The 22,964-nt window shown below is 46.5% G+C and overlaps 1 protein-coding gene across 3 annotated transcripts in view; it reads left to right on the top strand.

Annotated features, from left to right (window-relative positions):
• The first annotated feature begins 7,142 nt into the window (after nt 1–7,142).
• LOC310874148 (5-hydroxytryptamine receptor 3A-like) overlaps nt 7,143–22,964 on the top strand; it is a 29,603-nt gene continuing 13,781 nt past the window's right edge. The window contains exons 1-5 of one of the 3 annotated variants that reach the window (XM_083786834.1): nt 7,143–7,217; nt 11,089–11,415; nt 15,603–15,766; nt 18,319–18,363; nt 20,433–20,542. In XM_083786834.1, coding sequence (XP_083642960.1) covers nt 7,157–7,217; nt 11,089–11,415; nt 15,603–15,766; nt 18,319–18,363; nt 20,433–20,542 — 707 coding nt within the window. In that variant the 5' untranslated portion in view covers nt 7,143–7,156. Of the gene's footprint in view, nt 7,218–11,088; nt 11,419–15,602; nt 15,767–15,976; nt 16,004–18,318; nt 18,364–20,432; nt 20,543–22,964 lie in introns of those variants that run through there. The other 2 variants (XM_083786833.1, XM_083786835.1) reach the window with 2 other exon arrangements.

Raw genomic sequence — 22,964 nt, 5'->3', positions numbered from 1 at the left:
CTTTTCTTTTATGCTTTGCTTTTATTTTATTCTCCATTGTTCTGTAAAGCACTTTGAGCTGCATTTGATGTCATGAAAGGTGCTATACAAATAAAGTTTTATTATTATTATTATTATTATTAATGTGTCCCTGATGGAGGAGAGACCATGGATGAGCTGCAGAATGTGTCCCTGATGGAGGAGAGACCATGCATGAGCTGCAGAATGTGTCCCTGATGAAGGAGAGACCAGGCATGAGCTGCAGAATGTGTCCCTGATGAAGGAGAGACCATGCATGAGCTGCAGAATGTGTCCCTGATGAAGGAGAGACCATGGATGAGCTGCACAATGTGTCCCTGATGAAGGAGAGACCATGCATGAGCTGCACAATGTGTCCCTGATGGAGGAGAGACCATGCATGAGCTGCAGAATGTGTCCCTGATGGAGGAGAGACCATGAGCTGCACAATGTGTCCCTGATGGAGGAGAGACCATGCATGAGCTGCACAATGTGTCCCTGATGAAGGAGAGACCATGAGCTGCACAATGTGTCCCTGATGAAGGAGAGACCATGAGCTGCACAATGTGTCCCTGATGGAGAGACCATGCATGAGCTGCACAATGTGTCCCTGATGGAGGAGAGACCATGAGCTGCACAATGTGTCCCTGATGGAGGAGAGACCATGAGCTGCACAATGTGTCCCTGATGAAGGAGAGACCATGAGCTGCACAATGTGTCCCTGATGAAGGAGAGACCATGCATGAGCTGCACAATGTGTCCCTGATGAAGGAGAGGCCATGCATGAGCTGCACAATGTGTCCCTGATGGAGGAGAGACCATGCATGAGCTGCACAATGTGTCCCTGATGAAGGAGAGGCCATGAGCTGCACAATGTGTCCCTGATGAAGGAGAGACCATGAGCTGCACAATGTGTCCCTGATGAAGGAGAGACCATGAGCTGCACAATGTGTCCCTGATGAAGGAGAGACCATGCATGAGCTGCACAATGTGTCCCTGATGAAGGAGAGACCATGAGCTGCACAATGTGTCCCTGATGGAGGAGAGACCATGAGCTGCAGAATGTGTCCCTGATGAAGGAGAGACCATGCATGAGCTGCACAATGTGTCCCTGATGAAGGAGAGGCCATGCATGAGCTGCAGAATGTGTCCCTGATGAAGGAGAGACCATGAGCTGCACAATGTGTCCCTGATGAAGGAGAGACCATGAGCTGCACAATGTGTCCCTGATGAAGGAGAGGCCATGCATGAGCTGCAGAATGTGTCCCTGATGGAGGAGAGACCATGAGCTGCAGAATGTGTCCCTGATGGAGGAGAGACCATGCATGAGCTGCAGAATGTGTCCCTGATGAAGGAGAGACCATGCATGAGCTGCACAATGTGTCCCTGATGAAGGAGAGACCATGCATGAGCTGCAGAATGTGTCCCTGATGAAGGAGAGACCATGCATGAGCTGCACAATGTGTCCCTGATGGAGGAGAGACCATGCATGAGCTGCAGAATGTGTCCCTGATGGAGGAGAGACCATGCATGAGCTGCACAATGTGTCCCTGATGAAGGAGAGACCATGAGCTGCACAATGTGTCCCTGATGGAGGAGAGACCATGCATGAGCTGCACAATGTGTCCCTGATGGAGGAGAGACCATGCATGAGCTGCAGAATGTGTCCCTGATGAAGGAGAGACCAGGCATGAGCTGCAGAATGTGTCCCTGATGAAGGAGAGACCATGCATGAGCTGCAGAATGTGTCCCTGATGAAGGAGAGACCATGGATGAGCTGCACAATGTGTCCCTGATGAAGGAGAGACCATGCATGAGCTGCACAATGTGTCCCTGATGGAGGAGAGACCATGCATGAGCTGCAGAATGTGTCCCTGATGGAGGAGAGACCATGATGAGCTGCACAATGTGTCCCTGATGGAGGAGAGACCATGCATGAGCTGCACAATGTGTCCCTGATGAAGGAGATACCATGCATGAGCTGCACAATGTGTCCCTGATGGAGGAGAGACCATGAGCTGCACAATGTGTCCCTGATGGAGGAGAGACCATGAGCTGCACAATGTGTCCCTGATGGAGGAGAGACCATGAGCTGCACAATGTGTCCCTGATGAAGGAGAGACCATGAGCTGCACAATGTGTCCCTGATGAAGGAGAGACCATGGATGAGCTGCAGAATGTGTCCCTGATGAAGGAGAGACCATGCATGAGCTGCACAATGTGTCCCTGATGGAGGAGAGACCAGGCATGAGCTGCAGAATGTGTCCCTGATGAAGGAGAGACCATGATGAGCTGCAGAATGTGTCCCTGATGAAGGAGAGACCATGAGCTGCACAATGTGTCCCTGATGAAGGAGAGACCATGAGCTGCACAATGTGTCCCTGATGAAGGAGAGACCAGGCATGAGCTGCACAATGTGTCCCTGATGGAGGAGAGACCTGCATGAGCTGCAGAATGTGTCCCTGATGAAGGAGAGACCATCCATGAGCTGCTTTTACAATGTCCCTGATGGAGGAGAGACCTGCATGAGCTGCAGAATGTGTCCCTGATGAAGGAGAGGCCATGCATGAGCTGCAGAATGTGTCCCTGATGAAGGAGAGGCCATGCATGAGCTGCAGAATGTGTCCCTGATGAAGGAGAGACCATGAGCTGCACAATGTGTCCCTGATGAAGGAGAGACCAGGCATGAGCTGCACAATGTGTCCCTGATGAAGGAGAGACCAGGCATGAGCTGCACAATGTGTCCCTGATGAAGGAGAGACCAGGCATGAGCTGCAGAATGTGTCCCTGATGAAGGAGAGACCATGAGCTGCACAATGTGTCCCTGATGAAGGAGAGACCAGGCATGAGCTGCACAATGTGTCCCTGATGGAGGAGAGACCAGGCATGAGCTGCACAATGTGTCCCTGATGAAGGAGAGACCAGGCATGAGCTGCACAATGTGTCCCTGATGGAGGAGAGACCAGGCATGAGCTGCACAATGTGTCCCTGATGGAGGAGAGGCCATGCATGAGCTACAGAATGTGTCCCTGATGAAGGAGAGACCATGAGCTGCACAATGTGTCCCTGATGAAGGAGAGACCAGGCATGAGCTGCACAATGTGTCCCTGATGAAGGAGAGACCAGGCATGAGCTGCACAATGTGTCCCTGATGAAGGAGAGACCAGGCATGAGCTGCACAATGTGTCCCTGATGGAGGAGAGACCAGGCATGAGCTGCACAATGTGTCCCTGATGGAGGAGAGGCCATGCATGAGCTGCAGAATGTGTCCCTGATGGAGGAGAGACCATGAGCTGCACAATGTGTCCCTGATGAAGGAGAGACCATGCATGAGCTGCACAATGTGTCCCTGATGAAGGAGAGACCATGAGCTGCACAATGTGTCCCTGATGAAGGAGAGACCATGCATGAGCTGCAGAATGTGTCCCTGATGGAGGAGAGACCATGAGCTGCACAATGTGTCCCTGATGAAGGAGAGACCATGCATGAGCTGCACAATGTGTCCCTGATGAAGGAGAGACCATGAGCTGCAGAATGTGTCCCTGATGAAGGAGAGACCATGAGCTGCACAATGTGTCCCTGATGAAGGAGAGACCAGGCATGAGCTGCACAATGTGTCCCTGATGAAGGAGAGACCATGAGCTGCACAATGTGTCCCTGATGGAGGAGAGACCATGCATGAGCTGCACAATGTGTCCCTGATGAAGGAGAGACCTGCATGAGCTGCACAATGTGTCCCTGATGGAGGAGAGACCATGCATGAGCTGCACAATGTGTCCCTGATGGAGGAGAGTGTCCCAAGAGGTTAGCATGATGATCTCACCATATTCATGACACCATGTATGTAGTTGCGCGTAACTACTGTATCTCCCTCAATCTCCGAATGCTATCATACGTGGGCAACTGGCGGCCCGGGGGCCACATGCGGCCCCCACCTTCACTTAATGCGGCCCTCAGGTTAATATCAGAATACAGTGAATACTGATACATTATTGATTTCAGCTGTTACAATTCCAAACATGACCCACTTTAATTACTTCAGTCTGTTATTGTCTTTTTTTGTGTCCAATATATTTGGATTTAGTTTGCAAAGTTAACATAACTCTATAACTAAATGCATTTGAAATTAAATAATTTTTCAGGATTGCAATGCAAAAATGACAAGAAATAATTCAGATAATTCAGATATTATTATTAAGATATTATTCAAATAATAGCAAATATAGCTGATCTACAAGCTCAAAACGTGTCGCAGCATGACGCATTTTCAGCTTGTAGATCACCACAAGGGGTTCCCGTCCTGAATGGCCTTATCATGTGTGTTTCAGGACAGCGATCTCAAAGGGGAATCTCATGGATTCCAGGTGATCCTGGACCAGCTGAGAGATCTGGAGAAGAACCTGCGTTCGTTCCTCAAGAGCGAGGAAGATGGAGGCAGGCCTGGAGGTTACTGGAGCAGAATGGCCACCAGAATCAACCGAGCGTTCTTCATTTTCTACCTGGCGACGGTCGTGGTGTTTCTGTCCGTCATCTTCAGTAAATGGAGTCCTGAATACTGAAACGAGACACGAGGCTGTAGATATTGCTGATTTTGCTTCTCTGTTGAGAATCTTCATCCTTAATTGTTAATATATTTTTTATCCCACGATTTTGTAACCCATTTCTCACCCCTGTCTCAATCATATAATGTGATCCTGGGCTCTACACACCCTCCACCAACCTAGTCCCCATATATGGGGGACAAGGGGAGACCAACCTAGTCCCCATATATGGGGGACAAGGGGAGAGCAACGGACTTGAACTCATGCTTCCTTCATGCCTGAGTGTCCAAGTTGCTCCTTTACACCTGACAGGGGGGAGTTTCCCTGGTTGGACGTAGCGCGTGGAAGGAACACGTTATTCCAACCAGTTCCTTTCCCCTCCATCAGGCGCCCCGGCTGGCCAGGGGGAGGCAGTTTAGTGACCAGGATTACTGCATGTTTTTTGCGAGGGTATCTACCCTAGGGGACACGGGGAGGAGAACATGTGAGGGTACCTACCCTAGGGGACACGGGGAGAACATGTGAGGGTACCTACCCTAGGGGACACGGGGAGAACATGTGAGGGTACCTACCCTAGGGGACACGGGGAGAACATGTGAGGGTACCTACCCTAGGGGACACGGGGAGAACATGTGAGGGTACCTACCCTAGGGGACACGGGGAGAACATGTGAGGGTACCTACCCTAGGGGACACGGGGAGGAGAACATGTGAGGGTACCTACCCTAGGGGACACGGGGAGAACATGTGAGGGTACCTACCCTAGGGGACACGGGGAGGAGAACATGTGAGGGTACCTACCCTAGGGGACACGGGGAGGAGAACATGTGAGGGTACCTACCCTAGGGGACACGGGGAGGAGAACATGTGAGGGTACCTACCCTAGGGGACACGGGGAGGAGAACATGTGAGGGTACCTACCCTAGGGGACACGGGGAGAACATGTGAGGGTACCTACCCTAGGGGACACGGGGAGAACATGTGAGGGTACCTACCCTAGGGGACACGGGGAGAACATGTGAGGGTACCTACCCTAGGGGACACGGGGAGGAGAACATGTGAGGGTACCTACCCTAGGGGACACGGGGAGAACATGTGGGTGTACCTACCCTAGGGGACACGGGGAGAACATGTGAGGGTACCTACCCTAGGGGACACGGGGAGAACATGTGAGGGTACCTACCCTAGGGGACACGGGGAGAACATGTGAGGGTACCTACCCTAGGGGACACGGGGAGAACATGTGAGGGTACCTACCCTAGGGGACACGGGGAGAACATGTGAGGGTACCTACCCTAGGGGACACGGGGAGAACATGCAAACTCCACACAGAAATCCTTCATCCTTAATTGTATAGGAAGTTTTAAACAAAGGCCTGCAGCCTGTTTATACTACAGTAGAAACCTTCGTCCATTTACTGTTGTATAGCAAAAAGCATGGAATACGGATGTGTATAATTATAATATAATTACAGGAAACTCCCGTTAAACTTTCCAACAAACTCCGGTAAACTCCCGAATTGTAACATCACACCCAATTAACTGTATATTAACTGTATATGCTGCTAGACTTGAGGTTTACGGGGAAAATACAGTGCCCATAATTGCCCGTTAACAACTCTTTTCACGCAGTATAATTGCGGCTGCTTGCCGTGTAATCGTGTAAATGCAGCTACATATAGACTTTGCTAAATTGTATAATTACGGTGAAGGCCCACGAATGATGAAATATGAAAACGTCATTAACCCATTCTGAACGGGAACCCATTCTGAACGGGAACCCATGTTATGCTTTTAGCTATTGAAAAATATTTTTGAAAAATATTTTTGAAAAATATTTTTGAAAAATATTTTTGAAAAATATTTTTGAAAAATATTTTTGAAAAATATTTTTCCTCTAGTGGAAGCTGGGGAAATCACAGGGAAACACTGTAGAACTAGGAGAGACAATCGCAGAGGAGAGGACACTGGTTCTTCTATGTGTTCGCGTCAACAAGACTCTTGTTAACCCATTCTGACCTGAGATCAGATTAATACGAGGTTTCCACTGGACACACACACACTGGTCTGATGAACCCATTCTGACCTGAGATCAGATTCTAAAAATGTCAGTCGTTTTTCGATTTTTCAAAAATATTTTTCAAAAATATTTTCATTCATTCAGCCACTCACAGGTGGGGAGTGAGTTCTGAATTGTAACGTATACATTCCTCTTCAAGGCATTTACACTACAGTAAACAACACAGAGTACACAGACATGGAATGGCAGTTAGCCTTCATCGCTCAGAGCTATTTGCAGTCGCAACCGTGTTCCTCTATATAACCCAGGAGCGGCTGTTGGTCAGGGACCATCCAGAACCATCCAGGAGCAGCAGTTGGTCAGGTACCATCCAGAACCTCAGAGCAGTTGAAGACGACACTCCAAGGACAAAGAACATCCACAAACTACTGAAGGCCCAAGGTGAGCTCAATATCGGCTTCCTATTGCTTATGAGAATTACATTAAATTATGTCCAATGTTCTTATAGTTAATTGGTTAATTATAAACACTGTCTATATAACAGGCCTAGGCCATTTTTAACATTGTTTTACATTCTTACAGACAATGAAGACCCAAGTTATGTTCCTGCTCTTCGCTCTGTTAGTCGTTGTTTATGGTGAGAAAGCTGCGGACAACACAGGTTTATATAACTCATTTCATAATAATTGCTGATATCATTTCATTTGAGCATGCGCCATGATGTCACTGCGGTGATGTCACTGCGGTGATGTCACTGCGGTGATGTCACTGCCATGATGTCACTACCATGATGTCACTGCCGTGATGTCACTGCCATGATGTCACTACCATGATGTCACTGCCGTGATGTCACTGCCATGATGTCACCACCATTATGTCACTACCGTGATGTCACTGCCATGATGTCACTGCGGTGATGTCACTACCATGATGTCACTGCCGTGATGTCACTGCCGTGATGTCACTGCCGTGATGTCACTGCCGTGATGTCACTACCATGATGTCACTACCATGATGTCACTGCCATGATGTCACTGTGGTGATGTCACTGCGGTGATGTCACTGCCGTGATGTCACTGCGGTGATGTCACTGCGGTGATGTCACTGCCGTGATGTCACTGCCGTGATGTCACTGCCGTGATGTCACTGCAGTGATGTCACTGCCGTGATGTCACTGCCGTGATGTCACTGCCGTGATGTCACTGCGGTGATGTCACTGCCGTGATGTCACTGCCGTGATGTCACTGCCGTGATGTCACTGCGGTGATGTCACTGCCGTGATGTCACTGCGGTGATGTCACTGCCGTGATGTCACTGCGGTGATGTCACTGCCGTGATGTCACTGCCGTGATGTCACTGCAGTGATGTCACTGCCACTTCAAGCTGAGCCGTTCCAGTGGCGTGCGAAGACATTTTGAGTGGCAGGTGCTCAAGTGAAGAAAAGGGAGTGTGCTAAATGATGGAGACTTGGTAACCAAATGAACCCTTATAGATCTTTAACTCTTGAGAGTGTAAAATTAAACCAAGCGGGTCCATTTGGTCCACTCTCAACAGTTGAATAGTCGTTAAACATCTGCATTACTTCCACACAATTTGAGAATGTAGAGAAAACATGTTATTTTGACCTGTTATCTCTCCTAATGGTACCAACATCAATGCAGTTCTTTAGTTTGGGTCTGGAAGGCTACAGTTCTTTAGTTTGGGTCTGGAAGGCTACAGTTCTTTAGTTTGGGTCTGGAAGGCTACAGTTATTTAGTTTGGGTCTGGAAGGCTACAGTTCTTTAGTTTGGGTCTGGAAGGCTACAGTTCTTTAGTTTGGGTCTGGAAGGCTACTTTCAGGCAGATCTGTACAGAACAGAACAGCTGTACGAGATCGTACAGCTGTTCACTCACAGACACATCGAGGTACAAACGCACAGACTTACAGGAGAGATCGGAATACTTTTGATTCAGAATCATAATTTCTACATGATGTCTGCGTTAAGGGACTTTCCAGCGAACGGTGCGTTCCCGGCGCACTTTCGCCCATTAGGGAAGTGACCTCCCTATAATCATGATTTATTTTTTATTGCGCCGTGATCAAAGGGGATGACTGGTGTGTGTTTTGGCTTGGCCTCCTCCATTGTGAGTCTCTGTTGGAGAGACGACTAGGAACTAGACATGTTGATTTAACCCATTCTGACCTGAGATCAGATTCATAACGAGGTTTCCACATGGACACACACTGGTCTGATTAGAACCCATTCTGACCTGAGATCAGATTCTAAAAAAATGTCAGTCGTTCTTCGATAATAAAAAAATAGCAGACCTACAAGCTCATAGCGTGCCACTCGGTGGCGCGCTATGAGCTTGTAGATCTGCTATTTTTCAATAGCTATAAAGCATAACATGATGCTATAACACCAAAATGGGTTCCCGTTCAGAATGGGTTAAAAACGCCCGCAGCGGGGTTTGATATCGCTCATGAGGAGATATCAAACACGCTCAGTCATCACTCCGCGCATATTTAGCCTCACAGCTCAGAATGTTTGTTCATGGTTTCACTCTCCTGCTCGTCTTCACAGCAGGTACGACGTCTTTATGAATGCATGTGATTTCCTGATCTGTTTAGTTTAGTTTTGTTTAATCTATCTTTGCGGGGACGTCGCTGGCCATTTGGTTGCCCTTATATACATGCATGATATGTTTGTGCTACAGTTTGTGTTAACCCATTTTGCGCGGGAACCCCTTTTGGTGTTAGCGTTACGTTATGCTTTAGCTATTGAAAAATCTACAAGCTCATATCGCGCCACCGAGTGGCGCGATATGAGCTTGTAGGTCTGCTATTTTTGAAAAATTCGAAGAACGACTGACATAGAAACATAGCTTTTTCAGAAAACTTGTCATTTTCAAACAGACATTTCTTTAGAATCTGATCTCAGGTCAGAATGGGTTCAACACAAACGTTGGCTTGTGACTGGCTGATCATCCCCCCTAGCGATGATTTGATTGGCTGAGCAAAGTATAGGCTACATATTGAAGCTATAAAAGTGAGGACGCAAAATTGTGATTGGCCAGAATGAGACGATGTATGGTTTTAAGAGCGCCCCTCACTTCACACGGGTGTGATTATAAAAAAAATTCTCTCCCAATGTCCGGAAAAGAGATGGAGCGCTCTGCGGTCCACTCCACACCAAATCTCTATGGCGAACATAGCCGATCTACAAGCTCACAATGCCTTGATTGCGCTGCCTGCCTGCGACAGGTGGTGAGCTTGTAGATCAGCTATATTTCCGCTGAATGTAAACCAGAGGAGCAAGGTATTTTAGAGAGAAAGTTAAATGATATTAGATTAGATACATTTCATTAAAAAAGACCTTGCTTCTCTGGTTTACATCCACCACCGTTTTCTTCTTTTTTTCTTTCATCCTAAAATTATTATCCCACGATTTTGTAACCCATTTTTCACCCCGTGTCAATCATCTAATGTGATCCTGGGCTCTACACACCCTCCACCAACCTAGTCCCCATATATGGGGGACAAGGGGAGAGCAACCTAGTCCCCATATATGGGGGACAAGGGGAGAGCAACCTAGTCCCCATATATGGGGGACAAGGGGAGAGCAACCTAGTCCCCATATATGGGGGACAAGGGGAGAGCAACCTAGTCCCCCATATATGGGGGACAAGGGGAGACCAACCTAGTCCCCATATATGGGGGACAAGGGGAGAGCAACGGACTTGAACTCCTGCTTCCTTCATGCCTGAGTGTCCAAGTTGCTCCTTTACACCTGACAGGGGGGAGTTTCCCTGGTTGGACGTAGCGCGTGGAAGGAACACGTTATTCCAACCAGTTCCTTTCCCCTCCATCAGGCGCCCCGGCTGGCCAGAGGGAGGCAGTTTAGAGACCAGGATTACTGCATGTTTTTTTTAGGGTACCTACCCTAGGGGACACGGGGAGAACATGTGAGGGTACCTACCCTAGGGGACACGGGGAGAACATGTGAGGGTACCTACCCTAGGGGACACGGGGAGAACATGTGAGGGTACCTACCCTAGGGGACACGGGGAGAACATGTGAGGGTACCTACCCTAGGGGACACGGGGAGAACATGTGAGGGTATACCTACCCTAGGGGACACGGGGAGAACATGTGAGGGTATACCTACCCTAGGGGACACGGGGAGAACATGCAAACTCCACACAGAAAGGCCCTTTCGCCAGTTGGATGGAATGCAGTCGCTGTCACTGAGAACCAGCTGGACCGGCTTTGGAACAAACACTATATTTCTGAACAATTGAGTCCTTTGAAAGACGGGACTTTCACACGCCTTTTGTGGTGCTTTTCTATTTTTTTATTTTCTTAATCAGACCAGTGTGTGTCCAGTGGAAACCTCGTATGAATCTGATCTCAGGTCAGAATGGGTTAATCAGACCAGTGTGTGTCCAGTGGAAACCTTGTATGAATCTGATCTCAGGTCAGAATGGGTTAATCTAAATTAAATCAATGCAGCCGGCAAATGTCCCTGATTCAGCAGATTCATTGATTGCAGCACCCATGATGCCGTCCCAGACCCCAGCCAATGACGTGACGCCATCCCAGAACCCAGCCAATGACGTGATGCCGTCCCAGAACCCAGCCAATGACGTGATGCCGTCCCAGACCCCAGCCAATGACGTGACGCCATCCCAGAACCCAGCCAATGACGTGATGCCGTCCCAGACCCCAGCCAATGACGTGACGCCATCCCAGAACCCAGCCAATGACGTGATGCCGTCCCAGAACCCAGCCAATGACGTGATGCCGTCCCAGAACCCAACCAATGACGTGAAGCCATCCCAGAACCCTGCAGCCAATGACCTGGATCCAACTTCAGGAGGTGGTGAGTAGAATTGGGTTTGAATTAATAAAGTCAACTGAAGCCCGACCGGGTTAACGGTGCCGGAGATTAGCTGGTAACAGACGGACAAGCACGCACACACACACACACACACACACACACACACGGACGGACGGACACACACACACACACACACACACACACACACACACACACACGGACGGACGGACACACACACACACACACACACACACACACACACACACGGACGGACTCACACACACACACACACACACACACACAAACACACACACACACACACACACACACACACACACACACACACACACAGAGCGGTGGCTCAGGGGTAGAGTGCCTGGATGGTAACCGTAAGGTTGCCAGTTCGAACCCGGGCTCCCCCAGAGTTACTGTCGAAGTGTCCTTGAGCAAGACACTGAACCCCTAATTGCTCCCGATGTGCTAGTTGGTGCCTTGCATGGTTTCCGCTGCCATCGGTGTATGAATGTGTGTGTGAATGGGTGAATGTAATGCACAATCTCTGTAAAGCGCCTTGGATGAAGGCGCTATATAAATGCACCATTTACCATTTACCATTTACCACACACACGGACAGACTCACACGCACACGGACGGAGTGCAAAACACACTCTCTCCCCATGCCTTGGGCCTGGTGGAGACAATAAGGCGTTCTAATGACACACAGCCCGTCATGTGAGCCTGCATAAGGCATTCTAATGACACACAGCCCGTCATGTGAGCCTGCATAAGGCGTTCTAATGACACACAGCCCGTCATGTGAGCCTGCATAAGGCGTTCTAATGACACACAGCCCGTCATGTGAGCCTGCATAAGGCGTTCTAATGACACACAGCCCGTCATGTGAGCCTGCATAAGGCGTTCTAATGACACACAGCCCGTCATGTGAGCCTGCATAAGGCGTTCTAATGACACACAGCCCGTCATGTGAGCCTGCATAAGGCGTTCTAATGACACACAGCCCGTCATGTGAGCCTGCATAAGGCGTTCTAATGACACACAGCCCGTCATGTGAGCCTGCATAAGGCGTTCTAATGACACACAGCCCGTCATGTGAGCCTGCATAAGGCGTTCTAATGACACACAGCCCGTCATGTGAGCCTGCATAAGGCGTTCTAATGACACACAGCCCGTCATGTGAGCCTGCATAAGGCGTTCTAATGACACACAGCCCGTCATGTGAGCCTGCATAAGGCGTTCTAATGACACACAGCCCGTCATGTGAGCCTGCATAAGGCGTTCTAATGACACACAGCCCGTCATGTGAGCCTGCATAAGGCGTTCTAATGACACACAGCCCGTCATGTGAGCCTGCATAAGGCGTTCTAATGACACACAGCCCGTCATGTGAGCCTGCATAAGGCGTTCTAATGACACACAGCCCGTCATGTGAGCCTGCATAAGGCGTTCTAATGACACACAGCCCGTCATGTGAGCCTGCATAAGGCGTTCTAATGACACACAGCCCGTCATGTGAGCCTGCATAAGGCGTTCTAATGACACACAGCCCGTCATGTGAGCCTGCATAAGGCGTTCTAATGACACACAGCCCGTCATGTGAGCCTGCATAAGGCGTTCTAATGACACACAGCCCGTCATGTGAGCCTGCATAAGGCGTTCTAATGACACACAGCCCGTCATGTGAGCCTGCATAAGGCGTTCTAATGACACACAGCCCGTCATGTGAGCCTGCATAAGGCGTTCTAATGACACACAGCCTGTCATGTGAGCCTGCATAAGGCGTTCTAATGACACACAGCCCGTCATGTGAGCCTGCATAAGGCGTTCTAATGACACACAGCCCGTCATGTGAGCCTGCATAAGGCGTTCTAATGACACACAGCCCGTCATGTGAGCCTGCATAAGGCGTTCTAATGACACACAGCCCGTCATGTGAGCCTGCATAAGGCGTTCTAATGACACACAGCCCGTCATGTGAGCCTGCATAAGGCGTTCTAATGACACACAGCCCGTCATGTGAGCCTGCATAAGGCGTTCTAATGACACACAGCCCGTCATGTGAGCCTGCATAAGGCGTTCTAATGACACACAGCCCGTCATGTGAGCCTGCATAAGGCGTTCTAATGACACACAGCCTGTCATGTGAGCCTGCATAAGGCGTTCTAATGACACACAGCCCGTCATGTGAGCCTGCATAAGGCGTTCTAATGACACACAGCCCGTCATGTGAGCCTGCATAAGGCGTTCTAATGACACACAGCCTGTCATGTGAGCCTGCATAAGGCGTTCTAATGACACACAGCCCGTCATGTGAGCCTGCATAAGGCGTTCTAATGACACACAGCCCGTCATGTGAGCCTGCATAAGGCGTTCTAATGACACACAGCCTGTCATGTGAGCCTGCATAAGGCGTTCTAATGACACACAGCCCGTCATGTGAGCCTGCATAAGGCGTTCTAATGACACACAGCCCGTCATGTGAGCCTGCATAAGGCGTTCTAATGACACACAGCCCGTCATGTGAGCCTGCATCCGAGCAGACTTGAGAAAGAGCGGCCCTCGATCTGCATGTGTGGAAAGTTTGGGAAATCCCTTTACGCCCCAAAATATGGGTGTAAACGACTATTGGTGAATCGGGCCCATTGCATTTGACACAGACTTATAGCATGTTATGTAGTCATAGCACGCCATAGTACAGATGTATAGCATAGTATAGTATATATGTATAGTTTCATTATATAGATATTCCACTGTTACTTTCTTAGCTTACGCATGTTTCATGATAAATGCTTTTTTGTTCTTGCTTAATGTAAATCGCTCTGGATTAAGAGCGTCTGCTAAATGCCTAAATTGTAAATTGTAAAATGACCACTACTAATAGATAACCCTATAACCCTCCCTACTTAGCTTTTAACTACAATTTACAATTTAGGCATTTAGCAGACGCTCTTGATCCAGAGCGACTTACATTAAGCAAAAAAACTAAAGCATGGGAATACATCACATAAATAAAAGTAGTTATCATGAATCATGTATAAACTAAGAACGTAACAGTGCAGTATCTATGTCAACTATACATAGCTATAAGTCTGTCTAAAATACTATCTAAGGTCACATTCATACCAGAGAGCTTTGCTGCGATTAAAACGAATCCTGCTGCGCATTGTCAGAAAGTGCGCTTCGTTTGGCAGGTGTGAAGGCTCATTCGAATCCTAATGCGCAGCAAAGAACCGCATTTTACTCCGCCCAAAAACGTGGGTTTCGCTTCGCTTCAAATCGCACTTGACTACGATTCGGTGCAGGTGTGAATGCAATCCGCAGTAAATAAAGGAAATGAAGCAAACATAATGTGGCGGGTGAGGAGCTGAACACAGTTGGAGACGGAGAAGGCATATTTTACGCAGCGCAAAGATGTCCCGTTTCTGTGGATAGACGTGGTCGAATAAGGAGACTGAAGCCCTGATCGAAATGAGGACGTGTACATTAATCAATTGCTTAAGAAAACACATAAAAACACTGCAGTGTATTATAGCCTACATAATATTCTGTCTGTCTGTCTGTCTGTGCGTGCCGTAAACATGGAGTGCTGTCACTGTGTGGGACTGGGGAGTTATATCAGTGCGCTCATGCAGCGCTGTACTGCATGCCCAAAAGAACAGTGTGTGGCGGCTGCGTGCGTAGAGAGAGAGAGGGGGGGGGGGGGGGGGCTCCCAGACGGCACGACACATGCACGTTATGAGTGTAATTTTATCACCATAGATTTCACTGTGTAGGCTATAGTTTATGAACGGAACACATTGATAAAGGCCCCCCCTGCTGCGTTTCCAATTGCTGCGAATGACAGTGTGAAGGCAAACCGCAGCCAATTAAATATGCAAGAATCCAATTTCCCCGCCCATACGGATCTGAGTCTACCGAAGTATTAGGTGAGAATCTGACCTTAGTCGACATAAAGTGCTTTCTAAGGGGCTAGGCTAGGGTAAGTGCTACGGGCCATGATGGAGTCTGAAGAGGTGGGTTTTCAGACTACGGCGGAAGATTGGGAGTTTAGGCTGCAGTTCTGACTGTGATGGGAAGTGCATACCATAGTTTTGGAGCCAGAAGGGAGAAGAGTTTGGGACGTGTTGCATGGGTTTAGCTTTTAACCAAATGCTATCTCTCATTCATTGGTCCATTATAGAGGTTCTGCTCTTTGTCTGTCTGTCCAGCCGGTGTTTCCTCCTCCGAGCGGGCCTGTAGTTACCGTGACCTTTTGACCCACCTGGACCTGATGAACGACACTCAGCTGTTCAAAGCGGCGCGGCCCGTCCGCCACTACCTGACGCCCACCGAGGTGCACCTCAACGTGGCCGTCGAGGCCATCTTAGACGTGGTGAGTATAACCCATTCTGACCTGAGATCAGCCCACCGAGGTGCACCTCAACGTGGCCGTCGAGGCCATCTTAGACGTGGTGAGTATAACCCATTCTGACCTGAGATCAGCCCACCGAGGTGCACCTCAATGTGGCCGTCGAGGCCATCTTAGACGTGGTGAGTATAACCCATTCTGACCTGAGATCAGCCCACCGAGGTGCACCTCAACGTGGCCGTCGAGGCCATCTTAGACGTGGTGAGTAGAAGTGGTGCACGATGTAATCGGTAGCATTATATTGGCCATACAAATGCTGTATCGGATCGGTCTCAAAATACTACAGATTATTTTCACAGATATTGATGATGGCGCGATAATAATAATGTGACCGTCAAATGACTCTTTTGACGCTTTTTGTTTTGTGTATTTATAATGTTTGAAGGCAGCATAATCCGTATAATATGTAGATATGATAATATGTGACCTGCAGATTTGACTGAGAGACTGCCATCGCGCAAATTCCAGCTTTTCACCAGAGGAGTAAAACGTTTTTTTGTTTTAATGAGTCAATAGCACAGGCAGACTCTTCACATACAGAGCTTAAATGTAAATATGTAAATATGAAATAAATACTTAAACATGTAGCTAGGTGGAATGTTAGAGACCACAGAAGACATGTAAATATGAAATAAATGCTTAAACATATAGCTAGGTGTAATGTTAGAGACCACTGAAGACATGTAAATATGAAATAAATGCTTAAACATATAGCTAGGTGTAATGTTAGAGACCACTGAAGACATGTAAATATGAAATAAATACTTAAACATGTAGCTAGGTGGAATGTTAGAGACCACAGAAGACATGTAAATATGAAATAAATGCTTAAACATGTAGCTAGGTGGAATGTTAGAGACCACAGAAGACATGTAAATATGAAATAAATACTTAAACATGTAGCTAGGTGGAATGTTAGAGACCACAGAAGACATGTAAATATGAAATAAATGCTTAAACATGTAGCTAGGTGTAATGTTAGAGACCACAGAAGACATGTAAATATGAAATAAATGCTTAAACATATAGCTAGGTGTAATGTTAGAGACCACTGAAGACATGTAAATATTAAATAAATACTTAAACATGTAGCTAGGTGGCATGTTAGAGACCACAGAAGACATGTAAATATGAAATAAATGCTTAAACATGTAGCTAGGTGTAATGTTAGAGACCACAGAAGACATGTAAATATGAAATAAATGCTTAAACATGTAGCTAGTAGGTGTAATGTTAGAGACCACAGAAGACATGTAAATATGAAATAAATGCTTAAACATGTAGCTATAGGTGTAATGTTAGAGACCACAGAAGACATGTAAATATGAAATAAATGCTTAAACATGTAGCTAGGTGGAATGTTAGAGACCACAGAAGACATGTAAATATGAAATAAATGCTTAAACATGTAGCTAGGTGTAATGTTAGAGACCACAGAAGACATGTAAATATGAAATAAATGCTTAAACATGTAGCTAGTAGGTGTAATGTTAGAGACCACAGAAGACATGTAAATATGAAATAAATGCTTAAACATGTAGCTATAGGTGTAATGTTAGAGACCACAGAAGACATGTAAATATGAAATAAATGCTTAAACATGTAGCTAGGTGGAATGTTTGAGACCACAGAAGACATGTAAATATGAAATAAATGCTTAAACATGTAGCTAGGTGTAATGTTAGAGACCACAGAAGACATGTAAATATGAAATAAATGCTTAAACATATAGCTAGGTGTAATGTTAGAGACCACAGAAGACATGTAAATATGAAATAAATGCTTAAACATGTAGCTAGGTGTAATGTTAGAGACCACAGAAGACATGTAAATATGAAATAAATGCTTAAACATGTAGCTAGGTGTAATGTTAGAGACCACAGAAGACATGTAAATATGAAATAAATGCTTAAACATATAGCTAGGTGTAATGTTAGAGACCACAGAAGACATGTAAATATGAAATAAATGCTTAAACATGTAGCTAGGTGTAATGTTAGAGACCACAGAAGACATGTAAATATGAAATAAATGCTTAAACATGTAGCTATAGGTGTAATGTTAGAGACCACAGAATACATGTAAATATGAAATGAATGCTTAAACATGTAGCTATAGGTGTAATGTTAGAGACCACAGAAGTAAACCTTTCAAGCCTGTTTTCTCAACTCGCTGTTTTCTGCAAGACATTATACTCTATAAGCCATATCTCCACAACCAGTGGCTCAAACTGAACAACCAATACGTCAATTTGAAGCTATGATTCCCTGCTTTGATATGACATAAAATTCAATGGCAGTCCCTCAGTCAAATTTGGTCACATGTTGAAGACCCCTGCTCTATACTGATTGTTATATACAGTAGGCCTACTGTATGCATAATTGTGTGCCTGAATTATGTGTGGACTCATCGTGTTTAATTAGCATTTGTTTATAAATGTGTGCGCTTCAGTTATGAGTTGTGGTTGGTTATGGCTGGACCATAATTCTCATGATAATTATGTTTATTCATAATAGGTTGAGAAAGAGCAGAAATTAATTTCACGCATCTTTATTCAAATGGTGAGTTATGCATACTTAAATTAATATGATATGATGAATGATACTGTTCCATTATACTGACCTATAGCTGCTTGTAAAGTCAAGTATCTTCCATTCATAAGGACAACATTATTGTACTTTCAAACATTAAATTAATATGTTATAATGAATTATGAATGATACTGTTCCATTATACTGACCTGCTTGTAAAGTCAAGTATCTTCCAATCATAAGGACAACATTATTGTACTTTCAAACATATCTAAATGTTTAGTGGGTTTGAAGCTAGAAAAGGTGTTTGGGGCTCTGCGACGCGTTGAGAGATTGTAGATCTGCTATTTTCAGCATATATCCCATATATCCCATATATCCCAGCATATAACTGGATCTCTTGTCCACTAGTCGAAATTGTCTGTATATTTAGTCTTAGTTTTAGTCATCATAGATTCGTTTTTATTTAGTTTTAGTCAGTGAAAAAAGGTAGTCGACGAACATTTTTCGTCTTAGTTTTAGTCGACGAAAGCAACACTGATAGAATGATGCACTTTCAGATGTCCACTTTGAGGTGTTTTTTGGGGGGGCAGTGTTGTTTTTGACGGCACATTTTGATTTTAGTTTTAGTCATAGTCTCAGGAAGGGGCCCGGGGTCTCTCTCCATAGTCTATTCGTTTTCATTTAGTTTTAGTCTCATTTTAGTCACCAGGAATGTTTTAGTGTTAGTCTAGTTTTTTAGTCGACTAAATAATATAATAAGATTTTAGTCTACTAAATCTACAGTTGATTTAGTCGACTAAAATGTATTTTAGGCCTTGATGCCGTCGTAATGACTGATTTTACAATTACACTGAAAGTAGCCGATCTACAAGCTTGTAGATCGGCTATTTTCAGCATGCAACCTTGTGTAAAATGGCTTCTCTTGTCCACTAGTCCCTTCCTAACATTTTAGTCTAGTTTTTATTTGTTGACAAAATCAACAGTATATTTAGTCATCATGGCTTAGTTTTTATTTAGTTTTTACCGGTATGTATAGTTTTCGTCAGTGTAAAAAAGGTAGTCGACGAACACATTTTCGTCATAGTTTTTTTAGTCGACGAAAAAACACAGTTTTGGGGGGGGGGGGGGGGGAACTCAAAGGTGAGCGTTGCATAAATGCTGTGAAGCAGCAGTGGAAAACATTACTGTACACTAGTCTGTGTCACATGGGCTATGTACTGTAGTTATGGACGTGAGAGGCAGGGCTTCCTGCTTTTGTTAATACAACAATTTAATAATTATACGGTACGCTCCTGGACCCCGGCCAGTCGGACACTGCCAGTGTGCTGCCTGCAGCAGGCTTGTTAACGGTAATCAAGAGCATAGGGTCAGATTGGGGGTCAGGTTTTTGGTGACCCTGAACATTGTCTTTAGTATTAAAAAAAAAAAACACACTATGAGGAACCATGGTGACTGCAACAACACACAGGTCAGAGGTCAAACGTCATTGAGTCCATCTCAATTTACAATTTAGGCATTTAGCAGACGCTCTTAATCCAGAGCGACTTACATTTAAGCAAGAACAAAAGCATGGGAATACATCACATAAAAGCATTTATCATGAAACATGCGTAAGCTAAGAAGTTAACAGTGGAATATCTATATGATGAAACTATACATACACTATACATAATAAACTATACATATTCACTACTATGCTATACATATGTACTATCTGATCTCAGGTCAGTGTATTTTATGGAACACGTCTCATTATTAGTCCAGTCCAGGGAACCAAACGACGTGTTCCATAAAATACACTGACCTGAGATCAGATTCATACGAGGTTTCCACTGGACACACACTGGTCTGACGAACCCATTCTGACCTGAGATCAGATTCATACGAGGTTTCCACTGGACACACACTGGTCTGATGAACCCATTCTGACCTGAGATCAGATTCATACGAGGTTTCCACTGGACACACACTGGTCTGATGAACCCATTCTGACCTGAGATCAGATTCATACGAGGTTTCCACTGGACACACACTGGTCTGATTAAAAGAAGATGATTCCTGATGGCTTTGTAATGATTATTTCCCCCCCGCTGCAGAAATGGAACAATGAGTTCATATCCTGGGATCCCTCAGAGTTCTGTGGGATTCGTCGTATCGCCGTGCCCACCGATTGGCTGTGGAGACCTGACGTCAGCCTCGATGAGAGGTGGGGACACTGACACACACACAGACACACAGACAGACAGACACACAGACACACACAGACACAGACACACAGACACACACAGACACACAGACACTCAGACACACAGACACACAGACACTCAGACACTCAGACACACAGACACACAGACACTCAGACACAGACACACAGACAGACACACAGACACACAGACACACACAGACACACAGACACTCAGACACACAGAGACACAGACAGACACACAGACACACACAGACACACAGACACACAGACACTCAGACACACAGACACACAGACAGACACACAGACACACACACAGACACTCAGACACACAGAGACACAGACAGACACACAGACACACACAGACACACACAGACACACAGACACTCAGACACACAGAGACACAGACAGACACACAGACACACAGACACACAGACACTCAGACACACAGAGACACAGACACTCAGACACACAGACACACAGACAGACACACAGACACACAGACACACACAGACACACAGACACTCAGACACACAGAGACACAGACACACAGACACACAGACACTCAGACACACAGACACACAGACAGACACACAGACACTCAGACACTCAGACACACAGACACACAGACACACACAGACACACAGACAGACACACAGACACACAGACACACACAGACACACAGACACTCAGACACACAGAGACACAGACACACAGACACACAGACACTCAGACACACAGACACACAGACAGACACACAGACACTCAGACACTCAGACACACAGAGACACAGACAGACACACAGACACACACAGACACACAGACACTCAGACACTCAGACACTCAGACACACAGACAGACACACAGACACACAGACACAGACACACAGACAGACACACAGACACAGACACACAGACAGACACACAGACACACAGACACTCAGACACTCAGACACTCAGACACACAGACAGACACACAGACACACAGACACAGACACAGACACACAGACAGACACACAGACACAGACACACAGACAGACACACAGACACACAGACAGACACACAGACACACAGACACACAGACACAGACACAGACACACAGACAGACACACAGACACACAGACACAGACACACAGACACACAGACACACAGACACACACAGACACACAGACACTCAGACACACAGACACACAGACACTCAGAGACACATTCTTATAATATGGTCTCCACCAGGCCGAAGGCATGGGGAGAGAGTATGTTTTGTTGTCTCCACCAGGCCGAAGGCGTGGGGAGAGAGTATGTTTTGTTGTCTCCACCAGGCCGAAGGCATGGGGAGAGAGTATGTTTTGTTGTCTCCACCAGGCTGAAGGCATGGGGAGAGAGTATGTTTTGTTGTCTCCACCAGGCCGAAGGCATGGGGAGAGAGTATGTTTTATTGTCTCCACCATGAAGGCATGGGGAGAGAGTATGTTTTGTTGTCTCCACCAGGCCGAAGGCGTGGGGAGAGAGTATGTTTTGTTGTCTCCACCAGGCCGAAGGCATGGGGAGAGAGTATGTTTTGTTGTCTCCACCAGGCCGAAGGCATGGGGAGAGAGTATGTTTTGTTGTCTCCACCAGGCCGAAGGCATGGGGAGAGAGTATGTTTTGTTGTCTCCACTAGAGCTGGGATACCCGACCGAAACCCGACGGGTCCCGTCGGTACCCGACGGGTCGGGCTAGGGTAAGGCTCATTATCATAATTGGTCGTCGGGCTTCGGTTCGGGCAACCATGCTGTTGATATATAGAAAATAAAGTGTAAATATGAATAAAAACGATCCGACTAGTCTGTCTCTCTGTGTGTTTCCTGGTTAACCAGGACGCATGGTGCACTTTAGAGTAGCCTTTATATTAAGGTGGTGCAGCGTGACAATGCTCTGTCTGCCAGCAGCAGCACCGCTTGCAAGTTGCAACAACGCAAGCTTGCAACGCACATGCTGCAAGCAGCAGCAGCGAACGTAGCCCCATGTGAAATTGTGAACCTCAGTTCACTACGCTAATTCTGTAGGTCTGAAGCTACAGAATGATCGTAGGGATCCGAGGTTACATTATATGGGGCGCAGCTGGAAGAACCACTGAAGAGAGGAGGACGGCGTTAGCCTCGGTTGAACTCACCCACGGCGGATGCGATCCTCCTCCTCCATGACAACATGTAAACCGCAATTTTTTGATTAATATAAATAGTTTGATTTATTAGATGTTGAACAGTGCAGAGTTGAGTAGTTACTTGATCCTGCCCATATGGACCATGGCAAATTAGGCTACCAATAATCGCCTCCCGCTGGCGCGGATTGTTTGACTGAATAGCAGTTTGCAACTTTGCACGAACAAGCTGTGTGGATTAAATATTGCCAATGCAGAGTTGCCGATGTCAAATCAATCATCAATG

Source organism: Protomyctophum parallelum, assembly GCF_964188405.1.
Source record: "Protomyctophum parallelum genome assembly, chromosome: 17".
Taxonomy (NCBI): domain Eukaryota; kingdom Metazoa; phylum Chordata; class Actinopteri; order Myctophiformes; family Myctophidae; genus Protomyctophum; species Protomyctophum parallelum.
Note: the sequence above shows the minus strand (reverse complement) of the source record. Positions and strands in the feature narration are given on the sequence as shown.